General features: G+C 42.3%; 1 protein-coding gene across 1 annotated transcript in view; it reads left to right on the forward strand.

Annotated features, from left to right (window-relative positions):
* Positions 1–19675, forward strand: part of SOS2 (SOS Ras/Rho guanine nucleotide exchange factor 2) — a 52971-nt gene that overhangs the window by 31207 nt on the left and 2089 nt on the right. Inside the window, exons 9-22 of the mRNA XM_036384122.2 lie at positions 1050–1177; positions 2230–2885; positions 5617–5698; positions 6675–6797; positions 9176–9279; positions 10588–10807; positions 13072–13191; positions 13451–13613; positions 14079–14196; positions 14290–14462; positions 14723–14839; positions 17764–18025; positions 18358–18399; positions 19266–19375. Coding sequence (XP_036240015.1) covers positions 1050–1177; positions 2230–2885; positions 5617–5698; positions 6675–6797; positions 9176–9279; positions 10588–10807; positions 13072–13191; positions 13451–13613; positions 14079–14196; positions 14290–14462; positions 14723–14839; positions 17764–18025; positions 18358–18399; positions 19266–19375 — 2418 coding nt within the window. The remainder of the gene's footprint in view (positions 1–1049; positions 1178–2229; positions 2886–5616; positions 5699–6674; positions 6798–9175; positions 9280–10587; positions 10808–13071; positions 13192–13450; positions 13614–14078; positions 14197–14289; positions 14463–14722; positions 14840–17763; positions 18026–18357; positions 18400–19265; positions 19376–19675) is intronic.

Here is a 19675-nt window from a genome sequence, read left to right on the forward strand (position 1 = left end):
TTCTCTCAATTGGTTTTAGAATAAACTGAGGGATCCCAGCTGAGGGAATGTAGTGGGGAAAGGAAAAGAAGGATTCTGCCATGCCAGTGAGTGTAAGGAAGATTTCTCTTCAAGTCTGAAGGTAAAACAGAGTTTATCCCAAACTGCATGGCAAGTTGTCATAATTATGCCCCCCAATTTATTAGCTTGAATCTTCCTTTAAAAAATTCACAGAATCCCAGACTGGAAGAGACCTAAAAACCCATCTCATTCCAGCCCCTGCCATGGGAAGTTCAGATGATCTTGGATGTGAAAAGGTTTTAAAAGAAAAATCCTTTATTTTTTCAGATTTTTTCAAGTTTTTTAGGCACCGCCTTAAAGAATCAAAGAGGAACTTTCAGGTTTTGCTCAAAGCATGTTGCTACCAGGTGGATGGAGATGATATGAAAATCTGTGGAATTCCCTAATGCAGGAAGTTTCTGCTGAGTGGAGGAGATGGATTTAGCCTTTATACAAAGGCAATACATTTGTTCTCACTGTCTTTACATTTTTCTGTAGTAGCAAATCTTGAATTTCAGACTTTCTTTCTTTTACTGTTTGCTCTGTGCAAAATCCTTGAGTTCGCTGAAGGTGGCAGAATTCAGGATGATAAGAAGCAAAGAGAATCTTGCTCCTTCTTGTCTTAAATTTGGATTGTTGAGATGGAACTCATGGAAAGAAGACAGACAGAGTTCCATAAACCAGCTCTGAACCCTTGGCTATTCCAAACTTTGAAACTCTTGAATTTAACCAGTTTGAAACAGGCAAAATAACACCTGACAATTAGCATTAAAGGATAAAGGATGGGTAAATTAAAGGGTAAAGGTTTCTAAACTTGATGAATATCCACTGATTTTTCCTGAACCTCTGACAAATATATTTAATTTCATGCACATCTACTTTTGGTTGGGGCTCTGTAAAAAGTCACTGACTTGAAATCACCGAAATTTCACCGAGTGCTTCTTTCAGTGTTCTTACCCTGCTGGAAATGAGGCAGATCTGAAAGAACCTCAATGTTTGTTGTGTGGCAGCAATTGCAGGAGTGCAGTGAGGATGAAGAGGACAGGGAGTGCCTGAAGCAGGCCATCACTGCCCTGCTGAACCTGCAGTGCAGCATGGAGCGCATTTACAGCAAGCACTCCCCGCGGCGCCGGCCCGGGTAAGCACCCCAGAGCCTCCCTGCCTGCCCACAGCTGCCAGGGAGGGACATAAATCCCCTCCTCCTGCTGGAAAATGTTGGTATTTCCTTTTCAAGGCACGTGTTGTTGCCAGTTTTCTTTGTGGATGGAGCAGCAGGCAAAACCTTATCCATTTGTAAGAATAATGTGAATATTTGTTTTGGTTTGAAAGGACAGGTGTCTGTTAAGGAAAGCAGGAGTCTCTCCTGAAACGGGAAATGTAAACTCCTTCTCTATGAATTAATTATCATTTTCAAATTAAGGGGGTTTCAGGTAAAGATATGGGAGTAGGAATAACAGGTTTTTTATTAGGGAAGAAAATAAAAATAAAAATAAAAAATGCAGTAATACAAAACAACAGTGACAGAATCAGAAATGGACCTGTCCCCTGTGTGTCAGGGGGTGGCACAGCCCCATCCCATGGGGGCTCAGCCCTCCTGCAGTGCCAGCTGTGGCTCTGCTGGAGCAGGGATCCTGCACAAGGGGGGAGTTTTCCTCTGCAGCTCCAGGGCTGCTGGAGATGGGCCTGGGCTCCCTCTGGCCATGCAGGGCAGCAGAAGCTGCTCCTCTGGCAATGCCCTGGGCAAAGGCTGCTGGGCTGTCCCAAAGCTCAGATTGGATCCAGGTAGGAATGCTTGGCTCCTCCCCTGGGCGCAGCATCTCCCCATGGGATGATGGGATTGGATCAGCCCTGCAGGGACACTCAGTGGCCATGGACAGCAGAGATCTCCTGCAGGGAGGATGGGCTGTGGGAGAGAGAAAGGAAAAACTGCCCCATGAACAGCAGAGAACTGCCCTACTTCTAACAGATGGGAAATAGAATACACACTCCTAAACCACATCTTACAACCCAGGACAATATTCTACTCCTGCCCAGCCAAAGCAGTGCATGTGGCTTATTTGGAACTTGATTTGGGCATTTTGAGGGCAAAACAATCCAGATTTCAGCAATGAATTCTGTTGATTATTTTAGTCTTTTGGGATGGCAAGTCTGGAACATTCCCGGTGTGACATTTTCTGTTCCTCCTCACAGGGAGCCGGTCTGTCGCTTCTATCACCGGCAGATCAGGAGCAAACACTTGGCCATCAAAAAAATGAACGAAATCCAGAAAAACATCGACGGCTGGGAGGGCAAAGACATCGGGCAGTGCTGCAACGAGTTCATCATGGAAGGGGGGCTGACAAAAATCGGGGCCAAACACGAGCGCCACATCTTCCTCTTCGATGGGCTGCTGATCAGCTGCAAAGCCAACCACGGGCAGTCGCGCCTGCCCGGCTACAGCAGCGCCGAGTACAGGCTCAAGGAGAAGATTGTCATGAGGAAGATGCAGGTGGTGGACAAGGAGGACACTGCAGAGTACAGGCACGCCTTCGAGCTGGTGTCCAAGGACGACAGCAGCGTGCTGTTCGCCGCCAGGTCGGCCGAGGAGAAGAGCACGTGGATGGCGGCGCTGATCTCGCTGCAGTACCGCAGCACCCTGGACAGGATGCTGGACTCGGTGCTGCTGCAGGAGGAGAACGAGCAGCCCCTGAGGCTGCCCAGCCCCAGCGTCTATCGCTTCGTGGTGGAGGACTCCGAGGAGAACATCGTGTTTGAGGACAACCTGCAGAGCAGGAATGGAATTCCCATCATCAAAGGGGGCACGGTGGTGAAGCTCATCGAGAGGCTGACCTACCATATGTATGCAGGTATCCTCAGCTGTGGGTTTGAATCCTTTCATCTTTAGGGTTCTTTCTGCTTGTAATGAAATGTAAAGTAAGATCTGCACGGAGTAAAAATATGTTATTAAATCACCTGACTTTGCAGGCAAAGCTGTGAGAAAATTCTGGGTATGCAAACCTTTCATCCCCCAAAAAAACCACCAAAATGTTTCCATGTTTCATATGGCCAAAGCAATGGAGTTATTACAGGCTGAGGCTCTGTGAAGGAAGAAAAGAGTTGAAGGTTATATATATATTTTTATTTTTCTTTTTAGATGTATTTTTTATATTTATTAATTCAGCCCACCACTCTGTGAAGTATGTGGGTTGGAGGTTATTTTTATTATATTTACTGTATTTTTTATATTTATTACATTCAGCCTGCCACTCTGTGAAGTATCTGCGCTGAAGGTTATATTTATTTCATTTTTTAACTTTTTTTTTAAATTTATTTTACGTATTTTTTTATTTTGCTGTATTTTTGATATTTATTACATTCAGACCACCACTCTGTGAAGTATCTGAGTTGAAGGTGTGGTTTTGGTTTTTTTTGGTTTTTCGGGTTTCTTTTGCTGTATTTTTTATATTTATTACATTCAGCCCGCCACTTTGTGAGGTATCTGAGTTGAAGGGTTTTTGTTTTTTAATTTTTATTTTATTATTTATTTTATTTTTTATTTTGCTGTGTTTTTTATATTTATTACATTCAGTCCACCACTCTGAAATATCTGAGTTGAAGGTTATATTTATTTAATTTTTTTTTAATTTTAGTTTTATTTTGCTGTATTTTTTATATTTATTACATTCAACCTGCCACTCTGTGAAGTATCTGAGTTGAAGGTTATATTTATTATATTTTTTTTAATTTTTATTTTATTTTTTATTTTGCTGTATTTTTGATATTTATTACATTCAACCTGCCACTCTGTGAAGTATCTGGGTTGGAGGTTATATTTATTATATTTTTGTATTTTTTAATTTTTATTTATTTTATTTTATTTTGCTGTATTTCTTATATTTATTACATTCAGCCCACCACTCTGTGAAGTATCTGGGTTGGAGGTTCTATTTATTATATTTACTGTATTTTTTATATTTATTACATTCAGTGTGCCACTCTGTGAAGTATCTGCGTTGAAGGTTATATTTATTTAAATTTTTAACTTTTTTTTTAATTTTTATTTTTTATTTATTTTACGTATTTTTTTATTTTGCTGTATTTTTTAATATTTATTACATTCAGCCCACCACTCTGTGAAGTATCTGAGTTGAAGGTGTGGTTTTGGTTTTTTTTTTGGTTTTTTCGGGTTTCTTTTGCTGTATTTTTTATATTTATTACATTCAGCCCGCCACTTTGTGAGGTATCTGAGTTGAAGGGTTTTTTTTTTTTAATTTTTATTTTATTATTTATTTTATTTTTTATTTTGCTGTGTTTTTTTATATTTATTGCATTCAGTCCACTACTCTGAAATATCTGAGTTGAAGGTTATATTTATTTAATTTTTTTTTAATTTTAGTTTTATTTTGCTGTATTTTTTATATTTATTACATTCAACCTGCCACTCTGTGAAGTGTCTGAGTTGAAGGTTATATTTTTTTTTTTTTTTAATTTTTATTTTATTTTTTATTTTGCTGTATTTTTTATATTTATTACATTCAACCTGCCACTCTGTGAAGTATCTGGGTTGGAGGTTATATTTATTATATTTTTTTCTTTTTTTATTTTTATTTATTTTATTTTATTTTGCTGTATTTCTTATATTTATTACATTCAGCCCACCACTCTGTGAAGTATCTGGGTTGGAAGTTCTATTTATTATATTTACTGTATTTTTTATATTTATTACATTCAGCCCACCACTCTGAAGTATCTGAGTTGAAGGTTATATTTATTTAATTTTTTTAACTTTTTTTTTTTTTAGTTTTATTTTGCTGTATTTTTGATATTTATTACATTTGGCCTGCCACTCTGTGAAGTATCTGAGTTGAAGGTTATATTTATTATATATTTTTTTTAAATTTTTATTTTATTTTTTATTTTGCTGTATTTTTGATATTTATTACATTCAACCTGCCACTCTGTGAAGTATCTGGGTTGAAGGTTGTATTTATTATATTTACTGTATTTTTTATATTTATTACATTCAACCTGCCACTCTGTGAAGTATCTGGGTTGGAGGTTGTATTTATTATATTTACTGTATTTTTTATCTTTATTACATTCAGCCTGCACTCTGTGAAGTATCTGGGTTGGAGTGGATGCCAATCACCATCAGCATTTTTCAGCCTCTCAGTGTCTGAAAGGCCCAGAAGTGAAAGCTTGAGGAGTTCCATGAAGTGCTGATGCTGAGGAAAATGTTTGGTCTCAGTTTTGGGGTGCAAGGGGAAGCTGTTGGGACTGATGTGCAATTTTTGTTAAATTTCCCCAATAGCTCAGCTGGTCAGGGAGAGTCATTTCTCAGAGAAGGCTGAGACAGAGCTTTTAAGAGAATATTGGATGTGCAGTTCAGTATTTTTCAGGGAAATGCACCGAAGAACTGAGTGAAAATTTCCCAAACCCTGTCATTCCTGGTGTTTTTCAAATACAGTGTTTTACACTTACAACCTTACAACCCCAGTGTCTTCTCTACACGTTAAACTTTGTCTTTGTCTTTTATTTCTGATCTCTTGCAACTGGATAAAAACCCACTGCTGTCATTTTCTTACTCAATCCTTACAGATCCTAATTTTGTCCGGACTTTCCTGACCACCTACCGCTCCTTTTGCAAGCCCCAGGAGCTGCTGAGTTTGCTGATAGAAAGGTGAGCAGTGATCCTCCTTTCTGAAGGATGGAAAAGGCTTGGAATCACAGAATAAAATCCCAGAATGGTTTGAGAAAAGACCTTAAAATCCATCCAGTGCCACCCCCTGCCATGGCAGGGACACTTCCACTATCCCAGGCTGCTCCAAGCCCTGTCCAGCCTGGCCTGGGACACTTGCAGGGATGGAGCAGTCACAGTTTCTCTGGGAATTCTATTCCAGGGCCTTCCTACCTTCACAGCCAGGAATTTATTCTTCAAATCACATCTAAGCCTCCTCTCTGTCAGTTTGAGGCCTTGTCCTGTCACTCCAGTTCTTGATGAGTTTTGTATATTTGCAATCACAGAACATCCTGAGTTGGAGGGGACCCACAAAAATCAGAGATTCCAAGTGCTCCTTTCCTGCTCAGGATCCCAGTGTCAAATTTCAGTGTTCTAGTGAAGTTTATAAACCAAGAACTTTCAAACAATCATCCAGGTTTTCAGTGCAAACTTCCTTTTCCCAGTTTAAATGAGTTACCTGAGTGAGGTAAGAGCTGGAGCACCTGGTGTGCCTGGGCTGTGGGTGGTGATGTTGTGAGCTGCTGAATTTGCTCATGAGAGAGTTGAGTGTACGATGGAAATAAGGACAGAAATGTTCCAGGCAGTTTGTTTGAAGGCACAGAATTAAGGTAAACAGCATTTTAATGCAGTGTGGTAAAGCTGCTCTTAAGCTCTCATCTAATCTTCCCTTAATCATGCCAGCAGGTCCTTAAAAACCTTCTATCCCAGTCTAGACATGGTGTGATGAGCAGAGAAGCAGAGAATTAGCAGGGTGTGGAGCTGGGGTTAGGGAATTCCGGGCAAACCGGATGGCAGAGCAGCACCTGCTTCTCCCCACGCTGAGTTTATAGAAATAACATTTCTCTAATCTGCACCTTGTGCACAGAGGGGTTGTGTTTTATCCTGCTTGCCATCCCTGTGTGGTGTTTTTCCCCAGGTTTGAGATCCCTGAGCCTGAGCCCACGGAGGCAGACAGGCTGGCCATCGAGAAGGGGGAGCAGCCCATCAGCGCCGACCTGAAACGCTTCCGCAAGGAATACGTGCAGCCCGTGCAGCTCAGGTGTGTGTGTGTGTGTGTGCCCCCTGCCTGCCCTGAGCTCCTGCAGACTCCAATCTCTGCTGGACACTTCAGCCATGTCTGCCAGCATCCTATCCCAAACCCTGTCCTGATTATCCCAGCGGCTGCTGGAGCTGGAGCTGGCCCAGCTGGGATCCCCACCCACGGCGCCTGTGGCTGAGGGATGTGGAGCTCAGAGCGGGGCTGGCCACGCTCTCAAAGCATTCCTTGTTCCCAGCCCTGGGAAGATAATTCCTCTGTTCCCAGTTTTCCAGCCCTGCTGGTGTTTCAGTCCCTTTCCCAGCCCCGTGGATGTGTTTGCTCACAGACAGGGAGGCTCTTGTCTGTGCTGCACGTTGCAGTGGGCGGCAGGGAATCTTCAAGGTCTTGCTGACCAAGCTAATTTGGGGAACAATTAAGCATTTCTAGCATGAATGAGAGTAATTGTTGCCCTGATTGGAGATCGAGACAGGAGGAGACACAGATCACAAGCAGTGTTTGCTTGAGCAACTTTTAGTCATTACACTGATGAGTAACATCAAGATGTTCCTATTAATGGCATATTAATTTTACTAATAGTAATTATTACCATTAATTACCCACACAGAGAACCCTCAGTTACTCTGCTAACACACATTCCTGTTGAAACAGCAGCAGTTGACTCAGAGGGTCACATTGACATGCCAGTACCTCTAAGGTGTTCAGAAAGTCACTCAGGGGTCCCATTTTTATCAGAAACCTGTGTGCATATATATATATATATATATATATATATATAATATTTAAAAGATAAATCTGTGGGTAACCCTGTAGTTTTCCTCCACACAGAGCTGCCACCGCCTTCTTGAACGTGATCCAAGTCACACAGCCTCACTGTAACCTTGGTCCTCCTGCATGCTGCTGGCCTTGGGCAGCTTATCAGGCCCTTGGTGTTCCCACTTTATCAGCTCCTGGGGGTTCAGCAGCACCACAAGTCTCCACAGTTATCAGTTCCTGGCAGAGCTGCCTCTCAGCTCGTGCTCTCCCTGCTTTTGCTGTTTTCTGGGAGTTCTTTCTGGTCCTTACTGTGTATTTCCAGCAGCTTGAAGCTGTCTTACAGCTGCAAATGAGTGCCTTTGAGCTGTTGGTGGATAAACTCAGCACTTAGTGCATTCCAGTGCTTTAAAAACATTGACCTCTGCTTCAGAGACTGCAATTTGGGAAGAAGGGGGAGAAATGAAGGTGTTTATTCCTTCCCTGCTTCCCTGCACTCTCCATCTTGTAGAAAATGCAGTGGCCAGGCATGAAAGGGCTTGGACACAAATACGAGGGCATGGGAAGGAGGAGGAGCTGAGCTGGAAGTGCAGTCAGCAGATCCAGGCACTCTCTGCCTTTCCCAGAGTTTTCACCACGGGATCTCAAGGGCAGAGATGGATTAGATAAGATCCTGTTACATGAAACTTGGATTAAAACTTTGCCTCTTGGAATGTGGCATTGATTTCCAGCCTGAATGATCTGTTTGGGCAGCAATTCTTTTATGGAATAAACCTTATTTGTTACCTTGCACACTGGGAAGAGGAGAGTTAAGGAATTTTCTGTGTGTCCTTCATTTGTCCTCAATGTAGGGCTGATTTTTGCTCAGGTGATAAATTGCACCTGGATAAATCAAAGTGTTGAAGGTGTGAGCTCAGCTTGTTTACCTGAAGAAGAGACAAACCAGTTTTTTATTCTGATTTATCCTGAGTGCAGAAGGCTGAAAAGCAGCTGGAGTTCACTTTTAGAGACTGATTTATTAATGCTTTGTGTAAGAAAGAATAGAGAAAAATCAAGAGGAAGTTCAGTGTTATCCTTAAAGGATGTACTGGATCTAATCAGGCCCTTTGGGTCATTAAAAATTGTATAAGCAGGGCAGTAACAACAACTTTGAAGCTGAAATTTATGTGTAGGAAAGAAAGAATGACAAATTTGCTTCTTAACAAGTGGGAGATCCTAATTAGCTTTTCATTTAAAAAAAAACACACGAAGAAAAAAAGGAAATTACAAGGAAAATTAGAAATCTCAATTTCATCTGATTTTGCTAAGTCTCTTCCTCATCTGAAACCATCTCAACACTGGCATTTTTTATATTAGATTTTAAAATAGCACCAAGCTATATTTATGCTAAAACTATTCTTTAAAACCTCTAAAATAGGTTTTAAGGAATAGTTTTAGCATAAATAGTTTTTAGGTTTTAAACCCCTGCCAAGCTCAGTCTTTGCTCTGCTCCTTTGTCCATGTGTATTTTGAGAGTCACCAACTACATGAATCTGGAACTTGAGTTTTGTAGGATTGTGGTTCATTTTTATGGGATAAGCCATGGAAGTCTTTTAAAAGAGAGTTAATATTTTTTCCTCTCTCCTCAGAATATTGAACGTTTTCCGGCACTGGGTCGAGCACCATTTTTATGATTTTGAGAGGGATCTGGAGCTGCTGGAGAGGCTGGAGACCTTCATTTCCAGTGTCAGAGGTGCAGTAAGGGGGGTCCTGTTCCCTTCCCACCTTTTGGTACAACTTCCCAGGCTGATCCTGGTGGATTTTGGGCCTGAGAATACCTTTACACACATGAGTAATTTGAATGCCTTTAATTGAGCTGTTTATGAGGCTCCCCTCTACATGAGGAAGCTTTGGCCTGGAGCCTGAACAGCTCCTAAAAGTGATTTCAAGCATGAGGATGATAATAATACTTTAAATATATTTCCCTCTGGACAGCATGGTCATCCTTGCCTGACTCTGTAATTCGGGCTGTCACCTTCCCCTTCTCCATAGAGAATTCCTTTCCTTCGCTTACTGAGTTTTTTCCATCCTAATTTTTCCCATTTATATAAAGTTCCAACTGAAAATTATTAATCTTTTAGAAGAGGATATTGGGCCCATTTGGTATCTCTTCTTTATGAACTAGATTTTTTTGGCAGCCTCTGTGGAGGGCAACAGTGTTGACTTGTTTAATCCTTATCCTGGCAATTCCAGGTTTTCGTGTTTAGAGTGCCAGGTCTTACATTGGGCAACATAATTCTGAAACAATTAAAAGACCCTGGACACAGGATCACTTTTTCCCACACCAAAACTGTCAGAGGATGTGGTTAAATCGAACAAGTTTCACATGTGTTTATTTGTCAGCTGATACAGGTGCAAAAACCTATAAGGGAAAAATAGAGAAATACAAAGCTGGTTAATCTACGTGCAGAAATGCAGAATTCTGAGCTTACATTCAAATTTCTGGGGAGTTGGTTTCACTCAATTACCAAAAGTCCTTTAAAATCAGAGGTTCCCAAGATGGTTTGGGTTGAAGGGAGCTTAAAGCCCATCCAGTGCCACCTCTGCCATGGCAGGGACACCTCCCACTGTCCCAGGGTGCCCCAAGCCCTGTCCAGCCTGGCCTTGGGCGCTGCCAGGGATCCACAGCTTCTCTTGGCCTCCCCCAGCCAGGAATCCCTATTCCCAATATCCCATCTAACCCTGCCCTCTGACAGTTTGAATCCATTTCCCCCTCTCCTGTCCCTCCATCCTTTGTCCAAAATCCCTCTTGCCTCAGCTCCAGTCCCCAAATACATTTATTTACAAACTCAAAATATTCCCTCCCCAGAGATTGCTCTATAACACTGACATTTATGAAAAAACATGAATTAATTAAAAAGCAATTTATCGTAGCAAGATTGATGCACTTTTCCCCTCTCTTGGACTTGTAACCCTCTGTCAGTTTAAAACCAAACTTACAACAGCATTAAAAAACCCGTGTATGGGGGGATTTTTTTTTTTAACGCTTTCTCTTCTACAGGAAAATCCATGAAGAAGTGGGTGGAGTCCATTGCTAAGATCATCAAGAGGAAGAAAGCCCAGGCAGACGGGGTCAGCCACAACATCACGTTCGAGAGCCCCCCGCCGCCGCTGGAGTGGCACCTGTGGCGCGTGGGGCACGGCGAGGCGCTGGAGCTGATGACGCTGCACCCCATCGAGATCGCCCGGCAGCTCACCCTGCTCGAGTCCGACCTGTACAGGCACGGCCCCCTCCCTCTCTGCTCCTGTCCTCTCTGGCTTTGGGAACACAGGGGGCTGCTGAGGAGGGCAGGAGCCTCCCTGAAATGGAAGATGTAAAACCCCCTCCTGCTGTATTTGTGGGATGCCCCGATGAAGGAGGGAATGATGAATCTGACTCCGTGCTCTCAGAAGGCTCATTTACTATTTTATGATACTATCATGTATTTGAGAATACTAAACTAAACTATACTAAAGAATACAGAAAGGATACTTAAACAATGCTAAAAAGATAATAATGAAAACTGGTGACTCTTTCCAGAGCCCCAACACAGCTTGGCCCTGATTGGTCAAAGAGTGAAAACAACTCACAGCAGAATCCAATGAAACAATCACCTGTGGGTAAACAATCTCCAAACACATTCCACATGAGCACAACACAGGAGAAGCAAATGAGATAAGAATTGTTTTCCTTTTTCTCTGAGGCCTCTCAGCTTCCCAGGAGAAAAACCCTGGGTGTAGGAATTTTTCAGAGAATATGAATGCCACACCCTCCCTCCAAATTGTTGTAATTTTGAAATTAAGGGGCTCTCAGGCAAAGATATGGGAGTAGGAATAACAGTTCTTTACTAGGGAAGAAAATTTAAAAAAAAAAAAAAAAGCAGTAATACAAAGCAACAGTGACAGAATCAGAAATGGACCTGTCCCCTGTGTGTCAGGGGGTGGCACAGCCCCATCCCATGGGGGCTCAGCCCTCCTGCAGTGCCAGCTGTGGCTCTGCTGGAGCAGGGATCCTGCACAAGGGGGGAGTTTTCCTCTGCAGCTCCAGGGCTGCTGGAGATGGGCCTGGGCTCCCTTTGGCCATGCAGGGCAGCAGAAGCTGCTCCTCTGGCAATGCACTGGGCAAAGGCTGCTGGGCTGTCCCAAAGCTCAGATTGGATCCAGGTAGGAATGCTTGGCTCCTCCCCTGGGCGCAGCATCTCCCCATGGGATGCTGGGATTGGATCAGCCCTGCAGGGACACTCAGTGGCCATGGACAGCAGAGATCTCCTGCAGGGAGGATTGGCTGTGGAGAGATAAAGGAAAAACTGCCCCAATGAACAGCAGAGAACTGCCCCATCCAATAGGAATAGAATGCACACCCCCATTTTTCCAACCTAAGACTTTTTTTTTTTTTATGTTAAGGTTGGGATTAAAAGTGCTTGAGGTGGTATTTTTTGTGTTTGGACTTAAGTGTTTATTATTTTTTATTTACATTATAGTGTTATAAATCCTGAGTTTTATAGTACTTCACTAAGAAGTTACAAAATGGCATTGTTTAGCTCTTTCTACAAGGCTTTTTAATGGCAAACTGTTTAATTAAGAAATGACACTTAAATTATTTTTAACTTAATAACTAATTATTTGTGGTTTGCAACATGGATTTTTCTATGTATATAATACTACTTAAACTCATGAAAAAGGTGAAGAAGAGCTAGCTACTGCTTTAATACTTCTATCTTGTTTTATATCTATTATTATCTTTAAAAACTTTTAAACTCTGAGTTTTCTACCATGTGATATTACACACTTCTGTTTAAACTATACACTCATAATCTTAGTGCTATTGTATAGTTTTGGAAGCTTTCTCTACAGCTTCAGGTTAAATGTAGTGTTTGTTTGAGGGTCAGCATCTTTCAACCCAGAAAGTCTAAAATTCTCAGCATCAGGGTTCCAACACTCTCGCACCTTTTTCTGTCAATATTTCAGCCAAAAAAATGCTCCCCATTTACACCATCAGTCAAAAATACACTGGGACTTCAGAGTTTACAGGAAGAGGTTTCTTTGCTGTGTGCTCTATGTTAAAATATGCAAAGGAGTGCAAAAAAAAAGAGTTTTTATCTCCATATCAGACTTGTGATAACAGAAATGCAGGGCAGAAAATTCAGGAGTCTTACAAAATTCAAATTATAAAATCCTATTCCTGCTTCAGTAATGGGAGATTTTGTGTTGAAACCAAGCTGTTGCTGCAAGTGCTTCACCTTCTTGTTTTCAGTTTTTAACTCTTTTGAAGTTGTTTTCTTGCCCTTTCAGAAAATTAAATGTCACTCCTTTGTAATTTTCTTATCTGAAAATGCTTCTTCAAAATTATCCAATTTCAATTAAGATAAAAATGTATTTCCTCCTGTACTCGAGCACTCAAAAAGTTGACTTCGAAATTATTGTAGAAATAATCTTTTAATGCAAAGACAGAAATGACAGTTTTTATTGGTACTGAGCATTCTGCCTCCTGTTTTGTCATTGCCAGGGCTGTGCAGCCTTCTGAACTCGTTGGCAGCGTGTGGACAAAGGAAGATAAGGAAATAAACTCCCCAAATCTCTTGAAAATGATTCGTCACACTACAAATCTCACTCTGTGGTTTGAGAAGTGAGTGCAGGGCAGTGCCATTGAGCACTTTTCCCCTGGATGTGCTTGGGGTTTGCTGGTTCATTTCTGCCAAATCCTCCCTTGACTTTCCAACTCGGACATGTGTAAGATATGATTTCAGAAATTCATACTTGAGATTCTGGAGAGAGAGCCAACATCTGCATGCTGGATGGGTTTTCATGGAAAAAATCTGATTTAATAATTCAGCAAGTGTCAGGTTTTATTTCTCAGTGTTTCTCAAGTGCCATCTTTTGATCAGGTGCATCGTGGAAACAGAGAACTTTGAGGAGCGAGTGGCTGTGCTGAGCAGGATCATAGAAATCCTGCAGGTCTTCCAAGACCTCAATAATTTCAATGGAGTTCTGGAGATTGTCAGTGCTGTGAACTCTGTCTCTGTGTACAGGCTGGATCACACATTTGAGGTGAGTTTAGGGCATGAAAAGGGAAATTAAATCAGAATCCAGAGCTGGGTCCCACAGGCTTCTGGAGTGAAATCCGTTGTTGGCAGCAAAGCCTCCCTGGAGTAAAGCAGAAAAAGAAGAAGGTGAATAAAATGCTTGGAGTTTTGTATGGCTCTGATAGGCAGCACAAGGCCTTGAAGTTAAAATCAAATGTTTGATTTTTATTAAAGACCAATTTTTTTAACTTTAAAGTTAAAATATCAATCTGTTTTCAGTAATCTGGCATCTTTTCTTCGGGATCCACGTGACTGAATCGTTGGAGGCTGCAATCCAGAGCAACCCATTGCCACAGGAGGTTCTTTGAAACCTTCATTCCAATTCCCAAATTTTGCTCAGAGAGCCAGGGATTTGCCTTGGATTTGCTAACCATGCTGTTGAGAACATTTCCATCCCTTTTTTTTAATTTTTTTTTTAATTTTAACTCAGGCACTCCAAGAAAGGAAGAAAAGAGTTTTGGATGAAGCAGTAGAATTAAGCCAAGATCATTTTAAGAAGTATTTAGCTAAGCTCAAGTCAATCAACCCTCCCTGTGTGCCTTTTTTTGGTAAGTGGCATCAAATTTTTTGTGTGGTGTCACTCTGAAGTTGAGTTTGCTGCAGATATATGGTTAAAAACTGCTTTTTTTTTTTTAAATCAGGAATATACCTAACAAATATCTTGAAGACAGAAGAAGGGAATCCTGACTTCCTTAAAAGACAAGGGAAAGAATTAATTAACTTCAGTAAGAGGAGAAAAGTGGCTGAAATTACAGGGGAAATTCAGCAGTATCAAAACCAGCCCTACTGCTTACGGGTTGAGCCAGAAATCCGGGTAAGCAGCCATGAAAAATCTCTTTGGGGATTGGAGAGGGGGAAAATGCCAAATAATCTTCTAACATTGGACTAACTTTGCATGAATAGTGGTTATCAAAAGAGGGGGGAGCAGTGGGTGGTAGACAACAAAGAACCACACAAAGGAGCAGCCAAAAGTGGTGAAAAATGACATTTTGAATCACTGAATTCTGAGTATTTCATTAACATTTTCTCTGTGTGCTTATTTTTTAAATATTCTTTTGAATTTGTTTCATTCAGAAATTCTTTGAAAATCTCAATCCCATGGGGAAAATACCAGAAAAGGAGTTTACAGATTATCTGTTCAACAAGTCCTTGGAGATTGAACCTCGGAACTGCAAGCAACCTCCTCGATTTGTGAGTTTTTCCCTGAAAATTCAGGAAAACACCCTGAGTTGGAAGGGAACCACAGGGATCATCAGGTCCAATTCCTGCAATATTTAATTAAAATTAAATTGCTAAAATTTACTGACCACTATGAAAATAACACAGGGTTACCTCAATAAGCCAGATATATTTTCTTCAAAATTCCTTATCCTGAGTTGATTTTCCAACTAAACTTGATTCAAAAATACTTCTACTCCTGATGGTTGTCACTACTAAAATATATTACCTTTGTCTCATTTTAAAACTCACTTTTTTCCCCAAAAAACTTGAAATATTGGTGTTAAATTTGTATTTATCATACAGTCATATGATAAAATAGGGAGTAATATTTTTCATTTCATAATACCAAGAAGTCTTATATTAATACTAATTAAAATATTACTTTTATACTTAATATATTCCATTTTCTGTAAGATAATTTCTGGTTTTGTTTTGTCTAAATATTTTATATTATTGCAAAAACTGCAGACTTTAACAGGTGCAACCCTTTTTGCTGAAAAAAATACAGTTCCATTTAAAGGAGTAGCAATTTTGGGTTTAAAAAACCCAGCTCCTGGAGCTCAGAGTTCTTTTTAAGCAGGAAAATCACAATTTAGAGCAGTATTTTTTTATATGTTGTAATTGCCTGAGGAACTGGAGCCATGTCTAATTTTTTGGGAGAGCTATAAATCATTTTTGCCATCTCTTGTTAGGGGAATGACTAAGATGATGTTACAAATGTGGCAAGCAAACACCAGAAATTGCTGTTGCAAAAATGCTTCTGACAGTAATTTTATTAAAATCTTTTCTAAAAATAGGAGTCCAGTCAGCTGGGCAGGAATTCTTTACAGCTCATGATTTCCAAAGAGAGAATCTTACTGGAATTTCAGGAAAATCCAGTTGTGGGTGCTGTAATGTGCTGGACACTGCTGAAAGATGGGGACATAATTCACTTTGCAAGGCTCAGCTTGGATCTGTGCTGGATTAACCCAAGCCTAACCAGGCTGGGCTTGTCCACACAGTGACCTGGTGTAGGAATTTTGTCCTGGATAAACTGGAGGACAGGGACAATGTGTTTCCAAGTGTGTCCTTGGTCCTGGATGTGTGCAGGGCCCGGTGACCCTCTGTGCTTTTGCTGTTTCTGTGGTGTTGCTCTTGGGCTCTGCTGCAGCTCTGAGCGGCACCTGAAGCCAATTTTTATTTCCCAAGGCTGTTTTTCCCAGTGTTTTGTCCTGGTTGGCAGCAGAACCTGGACTCTTCATTCCTCATACTTGTGGGGAAAAAAGAGATTTCTTCAGCTGCATGCACAGCTTCCCAGCAAACCCTTGCTGTGTAAATAACGCTGCACCTCCCATCTGCTGAACCCCTGTGCTGCTCTTTGAGAAATACTGCAAAAATACCTCACAGAGCCTTGGGAATGCTGCAGTGGGGAATGGCAGCGGTGTTTGGGAATGCTGCAGTGGGAATGCTGCAGTGGGGAATGGCAGCGGTGTTTGGGAATGCTGCAGTGGGGAATGGCAGCGGTGTTTGGGAATGCTGCAGTGGGGAATGGCAGCAGTGTGGGAATGCTGCAGTGGGGAATGGCAGCAGTGTTGGGAATGCTGCAGTGGGGAATGGCAGCAGTGTTTGGGAATGTTGCAGTGGGGAATGGCAGCATTGTTGGGAAAGTTGAAGTGGGGAATGGCAGCAGTGTGGGAATGCTGCAGTGGGGAATGGCAGCAGTGTGGGAATGCTGCAGTGGGGAATGGCAATGGTGTTTGGGAATGCTGCAGTGGGGAATGGCAGCAGTGTTTGGGAATGCTGAAGTGGAGAATGGCAGCAGTGTTGGGAATGTTGCAGTGGGGAATGGCAGCATTGTTGGGAAAGTTGAAGTGGGGAATAGCAGCAGTTTTTGGGATTTCTGCACTGGGGAATGGCAGCAGTTTTTGGGAATGGCAGCAGTGTTTGGGATTTCTGCACTGGGAATGGCAGCAGTTTTTGGGAATGGCAGCAGTGTTTGGGATTTCTGCACTGGGGAATGGCAGCAGTGTTTGGGAATGCTGAAGTGGAGAATGGCAGCAGTGTTGGGAATGTTGCAGTGGGGAATGCTGCAATGTTTGGGATTTCTGCAGTGGGGAATGGCAGCAGTGTTTGGGAATGTTGCAGTGGGGAATGGCAGCAGTGTTTGGGAATGGCAGCAGTGTGGGAATGTTGCAGTGTTGGGAGTGTTGCAGTGAGGAACGGCAGCAGTTTTTGGGAACGTTGCGGTGTTGGGAATGTTGCAGTATGGAATGCTGCAGTGATGGGAACGTTGCACTGTTGGGACCCTGTTGTAGTGGGGAATGTTGCAATACGGAACATTACAGTGTTGGGAATGTTGCAGTGTTGGGAACGTTGCAGTGTTGGGAACAGTTTTGATAACGTTGCAGTGTTGGGAACGTTGCAGTGTTGGGAACAGTTTTGATAACGTTGCAGTGTTGGGAACGTTGCAGTTGGGAACGTTGCAGTTGGGAATGTTGCAGTGTTGGGAACAGTTTTGATAACGTTGCAGTGTTGGGAACGTTGCAGTTGGGAATGTTGCAGTGTTGGGAACATTGCAGTGTTGGGAACGTTGCAGTTGGGAATGTTGCAGTGTTGGGAACATTGCAGTGTTGGGAACGTTGCAGTTGGGAATGTTGCAGTGTTGGGAACATTGCAGTGTTGGGAACGTTGCAGTTGGGAATGTTGCAGTGTTGGGAACATTGCAGTGTTGGGAACGTTGCAGTTGGGAATGTTGCAGTGTTGGGAACATTGCAGTGTTGGGAACGTTGCAGTTGGGAATGTTGCAGTGTTGGGAACAGTTTTGATAACGTTGCAGTGTTGGGAACGTTGCAGTGTTGGGAACGTTGCAGTGTTGGGAACATTGCAGTGCTAACAGCCCCCCTGTCTCCATCCAGCCCAGGAAAACAACGTATCCCCTGAAATCCCCCGGGATTAGGCCCAACACGGGCAGGCACGGCTCCACGTCGGGCACGCTGAGGAGCCACCCCCTGCCCCTGGAGAAGGAGCCCAGCAAGATCAGCTTCAGCAGGATCACCGAGGCCGAGCAGGAGACGGCGGCGTCGGCCCCCACCTCCCCCAACACCCCCTCAACGCCGCCCGTGTCGGCCTCCTCCGAGTTCAGCGTCTTCCTGGACATTGACCTCAACAGCTCTTATGGTAAATAACCACTTACCGTGGGCCCATAATCGTTGGTGCTGTCCCTCAGGCTTCCCAAATGCATTGGAGGGGTGTGTGGGTGTGTGTGTGCGTGTGTGTGTGTGTGCCAGGATTTAAAAAAATAAACTGCAAAATGTGAAGTGATTCAATTAATTCCCAGCGTGAGTTGAATTCTCCAGTTTAGGAGTGTTTTCCACAGGAAATTCTCATTCAGGTTTGCAGCAGATAAACTTGGGGTTTTTCTGATCTCTCAGGTTATTCAGGCATTTGTTATGTGCTGCAGTGCAGTGGTTGTGTCTGGAAATGGTTTAATGGATTTTTTTATTTCCCAGGTAACAACAGCATCTTCGCTCCTGTGAACTTGCCTCAGTCGAGTGAGTTTTGGAACTCTGTTAAATTTTAATTCTGCCTTTCCTGGGTTCAGGAGAGCTCGGTGGGGACTAAAATCTGAAATCTGGGATGAGAATGTGGGCTGCATTCAGAAGGGCTCCTTTTAGATCAGATGTCCAGTAAAGAATGTAGAGCCTAAAACTTAAATTGCTGGTTTAGTTTGGGTTGGGTTTTTATCTCCAGGCTCTCCCATGATTTTCCTTCTGTTTTTGAATGTCCTTGATGATTGTTTTGTTTGACTAAAGCTACAAATAAAGCAACTTGATAATTTCCTAATTCCACGTAATGAAAATAACTGCTCTGTTGCTGGGAAGGAAGAGACACATTTTGTGCTACATCTGTGAAGGATATCCTGCATTCACCTGGGTTTTCAGCTGTTCTCTTTATTTATTCTACACACATTTTTTTAAAATATGAGTAATTTAATTTTCAGCTGGAGAGCACAGGCCTGATGTAGACACAGAGCTCAGTGCACTCCTAAGAGGAAAACAAAGGTGTGACAGAAATCACCAATACAAGTCAGGGGTTGTGTTGTGTTTTAATCTGAGGACTTTTTTCTCTCCCTCTGTAAGAAGTCACTTGGAGTTCCCTGGATTTATATTCCTGTTTCTCAGCATTGCCTGCAGACTGCTGATGCCTTTTTTTGATACTGGACATAGGAGAACACTTTGTGAGGCCTAGATCTGATTAAAGCAGTGAATTAAAGGATTTCATGCTGCTGAAGTTACTGGTTCATGTTGCTGTGGAGCACAAAGATCTTACTTGAGTTGCTTTGAGTTTGGCTTGATATTCCAGAATATGTTCCTCAGATATTGCACAAGGAGTAAAAGATCTGCTCTTCCCTCTCCAGAGACTTTCTTCAGCTCCTGGGGGAGCTTCCCTAAACTGAGTGATGAGCCTCAGAACCCTCCTCCACTTCCTCCACGAAAAAAGATGGATCAGGATGCTTCCAATGCTAAGGTATTGCTGTCCTGGATGGAATAACTGTGGTGATAAACTGGGCAATATCTAGAATCATTGCTCTTGGAAAAGACCTTGAAGATTGTCAAGTTCAGCCATTGATCCAAACAGGGCTCTGTCAGTCTAAAAGACTTTGAGATGCAGAGCTCCAGTTTCCTGGTTTTAAGTTTTGGATTCCCAGTGTCCAAACCCTGCTAGGAGTTTCAGGAACAGAGTGTTCACATTCCCATCAAGGGCACAGCTGCTGTGCTTCTGACAGCACCACTGGCAGAGGTCAGGAGAATTCCTCATCTGAATGAA

The sequence above is a fragment of the Molothrus ater genome, chromosome 6 (assembly GCF_012460135.2).
Source record: "Molothrus ater isolate BHLD 08-10-18 breed brown headed cowbird chromosome 6, BPBGC_Mater_1.1, whole genome shotgun sequence".
NCBI classification, from domain to species: domain Eukaryota; kingdom Metazoa; phylum Chordata; class Aves; order Passeriformes; family Icteridae; genus Molothrus; species Molothrus ater.